This window comes from Carex rostrata, chromosome 12 (assembly GCF_964058835.1).
Source record: "Carex rostrata chromosome 12, lpCarRost1.2, whole genome shotgun sequence".
NCBI lineage: Eukaryota > Viridiplantae > Streptophyta > Magnoliopsida > Poales > Cyperaceae > Carex > Carex rostrata.
This window is the reverse complement of record NC_135929.1, coordinates 5,533,489-5,539,869: the sequence shown is the minus strand read 5'-3', so window position 1 is coordinate 5,539,869 and position 6,381 is coordinate 5,533,489. Positions and strand designations below refer to the sequence as shown.

Below are 6,381 nucleotides of genomic sequence, written 5' to 3'. Positions count from 1 at the left end.
ATGCAGAGAATAAGGTGAGTCATGATTATCACATACAATTTTAACATTTTCTCAAACTTCTATTTCACTATATAAAGTATTGTAAAGTAAAATTATATGCAATTTTTCCTTGGGGTGAACTTTCTGTAAGTTCTTTAATTATTTCCAAATTTAGTTAGTATTGTCAGCTTTTAGGTTCATGAGCATTGCTTTGCGCTTTAACTATCATTGTATTATGGTTGTTTATTTACCTCACTTGTATCTAACAGTCTCAACATTATGCTAAACAAAAGAACTTGCCTTTAGTCTAGTGGCAAAGACACAGTCTCTATATGAGAGGTCATGGGTTCGAAACCTAGATGGAGGAAATCATTTGTTGTATTACAAAGGTATTAAATAGTTGGGTGGCTTGACCTCCAACCTTTACTAAAAAAAAAACATTATGCTAAACAATATTTGCTTTTATGCAAAGTTTGAGTCCTTTCTGAATGCAATTCAATCCATGAAATAATAAAATTACATACATTTAGTCTTCTTTTAACTAATTAGTAATAACATTTTATTTTTATCTAATGTTTCATAACATGAGCGGTAAAAGTTTTCTATTCACATAATAAGATTATGTTACATTGTGGGATAACATTCGTGCCACCAACTTAAAAGAAATTCCTCACCTTTAACTGTTAATTCACTATAGTCACAATTGTAGAAATTGCACCTAAATTTGATTTTTGTTATGCTAATGAAAATTATTGGGGATTGTTAAGTCATCCTCTTCAACATGCTTTGTATAAGATACTTTTTAGCACCAAAATGGTGTTAACTACATCTACGTGTATAAAATTTTGGCCTCCTCCGTCCCATACTTCGAATCATGATCAGCACCAAACTTGATCCACATCCGACGACCTACAATGTTGACAGCATTTGGCTGAAATACTGTTAAAGGCACGGTAGCTGGACTCTAATTCATACGATAAAATATATAGGTGAGGAAACACTGGTTCTTTGCGGTTTTTATTCTTAGGATCATACTATCATAATCTATCCAGCTTGTTCAATTAAAATGTACAGGCTATAACACTGGTTCTTTGCGGTTTTTATTCTTAGGATCATACTATCATAATCTATCCAGCTTGTTCAATTAAAATGTACAGGCTATAACACTGGTTCTTTGCGGTTTTTATTCTTAGGATCATACTATCATAATCTATCCAGCTTGCTCAATTAAAATGTACAGGCTATATCGGCGCCATTGATGTCTTATAGAGAAGAATTTAGCCTAGAGCCCTAGACCATCCATGGAACTCAGATCCAAATCGTATGGTCCAAAATTACTGCTAACCCTGCTATTTGAAATGAGAAGAACAGCAAAAGTAATTGGTAAGCGTTGATTTCATACCTGATCCTTGCACTACTGCTTCCAACATTAATGAAGAATTTACAGTACACTTGCCATAAATAGTAATTACTGAAAAAACTACAATTCTAAATGCCACCCTCTAACCAAATCATTCTGATTTGCTGAAGCATTAACAGAGAAATTTGGAACATAATTTTGATTCACAAGTGTTCTTTCAAAAAAAAAAAAAAAATCAACATTGGTACAAGGGAGAGAAAGACGATTTTTTTGAATTTACATCATGCACTACAGCTCAATCAGCATAAATTATTAACATCAGAAGATGGTTACATCACAGGACAGCCAAGATTTAACAAGAGTACAAGACCACTACTAAGTTACCTGCAATTCAACCTGCATTGAAACCATTTACAACAACCTATGAACGGTACAAGCGACCAAACAAATGTCCATACTGAGATTAAATCAACACAGTTACAGCAGAAGTTATACAGATTAGCAGATACTCAAAAGGTTACCGTAAGCGGTACTATAGTAACTTCCAACCACATTGCGGTTCAGTATCTGCAGCACCTGATGATTGGAGGGGCCAACAAACCGAGGTGTCTTGAACTGGCTCACGGCAGCACCCAATCCTAGAAAATGATCCAGAATCTTGTGGAAGGTTCCTTTCCTCAGCACCCGTAACTCAAGTGGCCCAATGGCATTTGTTTTTCTGGAACCCACATAACCAGCATCTTTAAATGCCAGGTCAAGGCAATTTGCACAGTTATTCAATACCTCAGTACTAGTGTCAGAACTGAGTTCCCAGAAAATTACATAGTGGCCTGGGTCGGTTGACAGGTCAACAAGGCTGGTGAAATCAACAATCTCCAGCTTCTCCTCAGCAAGGAGCTTGGAGGCTTCTTCAACTGACACTTGGAGATCTTTTTCAGTATTTTTGTCGATGTTTATTGTCAGGAGGAGGCTTCGGCGACAGATGAATTTTAGCTTAGGTGTGGAGTTGTGGAACCCTGCTATTTGTACTACATCGCCTAATCTGTACCGGTATAGACCTGTAATTTAAAGTGAAAAAATTATTAATGGCTTGAAACTGAGGATTGCAATTTCAGAATCTTGATGATTGATATTGTACTGGCAATTATCAGCATAGCAGTAATTTGATATGGTAAAGTGCCCCTAATGGAAAAAAGAAGGCCTAAATTAACCATCAACCGTGCAGTAATTTGATATGGCTTCTCTTGGTTTTAGACAGTACTATAATTGATTTGGTACATTAGGCTTGGCAGAGTAAGAATTGTGATGACTTTATTAAAACCACATTGTGCAGTTAAGTTGGTGGGTATAATCCTTTATTGAGACTACAATTAGGCAGAAAGCTCAAAGAAGAGAATCTATTAAGTGAAGAACAAAAACAAAAGACAAAAAAAAAAGGACAGAGAAAGAACACAGAAATAACCAACAAAAAAAAAGGAAAATAAACAAGAATGAAAGAGAATTTACCGGCACCATTAGTTAGCACAGGCTCATATATCTTCCCAACCTCAACCTCAGTCAACCCAACCGGCTCAGACTCGATATAGTGCACTGCAGCACAGCTCTCCAATTCTTCCCCAATTGGCCTCTCCAGTGGTATAAACTCAAAGTATCCAATATTTGGCAAAACAGCAAAGGTTGCCTCTTCAGGTGGCACACTCGGGTCCACGTTTGCCCCGATCCAACCTTCTGATGCACCGTAATCGGCGCTCATCAATGGTAAGTGTCCTGCATAATGTCGCAACTTCTTCAAATATGGCTCCATCGACCCAGTCATGATTCCACTCACATACTTTGCATTTGGCCACAGCTGGGGTATGATCCCATACCAGTTGCTTGAACCAACACAAGTATTATAAATCCTATCAGCTAGCTCTGGGTTTGGGTAAAGTATTTTCGACACGGCCTGACGGATCGACGGATCAGTGATTCTCTCAGATAAAACTCCATCTCTGATATCTGCGTAGAGATCTTCCCAAATTTTCTCTAGCGTGCGGAAGGAGTGAACAATGCTGTGTGCAAAAGTGGAGAACACAAATTGAACCTCATCAGAGTAGATGAGGCCGCACAGGAGGTGGCAGTAGAGGGACTGGTGGAAATCAGAACCAAATATGACCGCATCGGGACTGCACGACTGTGCTTGAATATCTTTCATTGCTGACATGAAACGGCTGTTTCTGAAGAGATTTGTGGTGGCCGTTGTTGCGATTATGCCGCCTTTAGTAATTGTTTGCTTGCTGCCATAGAGGAATTGCAGGGCTTTGCCATTGCTGATTGGGTATTCCCTGAAAAAAAGAGAAATTTCAAAAACATATTAGCAAAACTATAATTACTATTTTTGTTGACTACTAGGCAAATCAATATGTTGTGATCTAGGCTATTTCAAATTATATTTTCATTCAAGTGATGTGGTAATTCCTAACATTTAAGTTCAGGTGGTAGGTAGTTAGTTTGACATCAAAATCAATGTTGCTATTAACAGGGTCTCTTGTGCTGTTGCTGATAAATCAATGGTACATTATTTTTCTGAAATTTGTAATATTACCTGCTCCTGAAAGCATAGGAAGTTCTGTATATCTGTATAGTCGAATCAAGAAGCTCGTCATTGAAAGGAATAAATTTAGGCTTCCCTTGAGTGGTACCAGAGCTGCAGCAACATAAATTTTAGTGCAAGTCAGAAAACATTTAGTGGGACGGTACAGTACGGGTACTAATTGCTCAGAGAAAATGTTTACCAGACTAGGCCAATCAATAATTACTCAGAAAGAACGCCATTTCAAGTACAGAAATAGTAATAATAAAGAATACTGCATGCAAAATTCATTTTAAATATAACCAATCAAAAAGCACAAAAAAAAGGGTAAACAAACTTAAAATTATTACTTTAAAAAGAGAGGAAAAAAAAATGAAATCTGAACCCAATTCTTTTTGCCCCTGCATATCCTATTACATGAAAAGGCACTAATACCTCAACACATTTTGATATAAAACTAAGTACCTCATAAATAGAGAAATGATTAGCAACAGCCACGCAATTCTCCTAAAAAATAAACACACACACACACCTGAGAGACAGTGAAGTGATGGGTTTGCCGGTGAGAATCGCCAAGCTGTCGCCAACACCATCGGCGATTCTCTGTATAAACGGCTCTACATCTTGGTGCGTGCACAGAGGCACACACTTCTTAAAACTCTCCTCATCAGTTCTCCCCTCCAATCCGAAATTCCTCAAGTACTCAGCATCTGCGTTTTCTTCTAGAACCTTCCTCAGAGTCTCTCTCTGAACTCTCCTGGGATCCCTAGTCATCTCTTCGAACTGTTCTATCACAGTTTCAATGCAAGAGACCGTCATCTTCTTCTCTCTTTGGTAATAAATTTGTGAATTAAAGGAGGTGGTAATTATAGATAGAGATAAGAGATTGTAGAGAACAGTCAGGAGAGTGACTGTGGCTGGTGCTTTATGTAGTGGCGAAAAGGTCTAGACTTTTAGAGAGGAGGAAGGAAGATTCTTACGACAAAGAGGGAAGGATCCGAAGAAGAGGAGAGAGAGGTTTTATAAATTTTATTCGGTAGTTTCCTGTTGAGGGGGTTTACTTCTTGTTTTTTCTTGCGCTGGTTTCTTTCTTACCACTCAAAATTATTTTTAACGGTAATTTGGCTTTTTTTAGAAAAAAAAAAAAGGGGTTTGGAACGACTTTTCTTTTGATAAATCACCAAACAAGTAAGATCGATAACGGACAATACCGACGTAACTGGATAACCATGAAAAGTTGTTTTAATGTTCTTATCATTTTCATGACTTGATAGAATTGATTTTTTTTTTCACATTGATATTTTTTTGAAAAGAAAAATGGGTCTTATCAAGGTGGGGTTTAGTTCTTTTTTTAAAGGTTAATAGTGTTTTCTGGACTCTCTGTTGGACACCAATTTTACTTTTAGAAATTAAATAATCAAATTATTGAAAGCAAGATGATTTTTTTTTTTAAATGAATGGAACCGAATCAATAATTCAGATTCATTTAGCATGGATCAGAGGGACCAAGTCTATGGTTGGATGATTGGATCCCACTTATTTCAAAATACTAATGTGACCACTGACCACACATTGTGAGAAATAAGTGGGATTAAATAATTAGTTCAGTTTTATTGATTTTTAACTCAACTGCAAATTAATTTATCCACTAAATTCATTCATTAGGTCATGCTATTTTTCAAATTTTCTATGAACAAAGCACATAACAACTTATTGAAAGCTATTGGGATCCTATCATTAATTCAGTCCCAATAAATATACAATGGTTCAGTTCCATATTTATGATCGAAAAAGAAAATATATCCCTTTGCCGCTAATTTTTTTTTTTAAAAGTTTCTAAAATTTAAAAATTGTTTGCTGGAGTGTGCGAGAGGTTCAGAGTATCTTGTGAGTGAATTCTCAAAAAAAAAAAAAAAAAAAAAAAAAAAAAGCATGCACGCTGCACGCATGGACTTTTACTGTAATGCTCTTTAATAATAATCACCAAGACAATTATCCGGTCTATTGTCATTTGTTTATTTTTATATTGAATTTGTTGTGCCGACAAAGTCAAATCACAAAACAAAAGAATTTTGATTTGTAGCATTTGTAGCATTTGCAATTAAATAAATACAAAAAGTAGCCTTCAGTTTTAAATATTTCGAAACTTAGCGGATATAAACGCAGACTAAGGTGACTGACACACAGACCTAATGTGTGTGCCACACTGATATTTTTTTCTTTTTTAATTTTTTTTAAAAAAATATTTACGTATTATTGTCGTTATAATTGAAAGCACCATTTTTTTTTAACTCCCTCGCCTTCATTTTTTTTTTTGAGAATTTGGTAGGGTCGCCTTCATTTGTTAATATGCAATTTCTTAGAATAATTTTTTTCTTAATAGATAATTTATGGAACTGAGGATAGTTTTAAGTGTGTTTAGCATAAAAAAGTTGTCAATAAATAGCAAAGCTGTGTGTGGAGTAGTACT

At 35.9% G+C, this 6,381-nt stretch overlaps 1 protein-coding gene across 1 annotated transcript; it reads right to left on the bottom strand.

Moving 5' to 3' along the window:
- Positions 1-1,628: 1,628 nt before the first annotated feature.
- LOC144563522 (jasmonoyl--L-amino acid synthetase GH3.5-like) lies at positions 1,629-5,090 on the bottom strand. The gene is made up of 4 exons (XM_078313010.1): positions 4,444-5,090; positions 3,924-4,025; positions 2,846-3,663; positions 1,629-2,397 (listed from the first exon to the last, which is right to left on the bottom strand). Exons 1-4 carry the CDS (start codon positions 4,728-4,730, stop codon positions 1,838-1,840), a joined length of 1,767 nt encoding a protein of 588 aa, XP_078169136.1. The 5' UTR covers positions 4,731-5,090; the 3' UTR covers positions 1,629-1,837.
- Positions 5,091-6,381: the final 1,291 nt, after the last annotated feature.

Coding starts and splice junctions, on each gene's coding strand:
- LOC144563522 (XM_078313010.1), bottom strand. CDS start 4,730: ATGACGGTCTCTTGCATTGAAACTGTGATAGAACAGTTCGAAGAGATG. Junction 4,026..4,443: donor ATCACTTCACTGTCTCTCAG/GTGTGTGTGTGT, acceptor ATGTTGCTGCAG/CTCTGGTACCACTCAAGGGA. Junction 2,398..2,845: donor TGTGCTAACTAATGGTGCCG/GTAAATTCTCTT, acceptor TTTAAATTACAG/GTCTATACCGGTACAGATTA.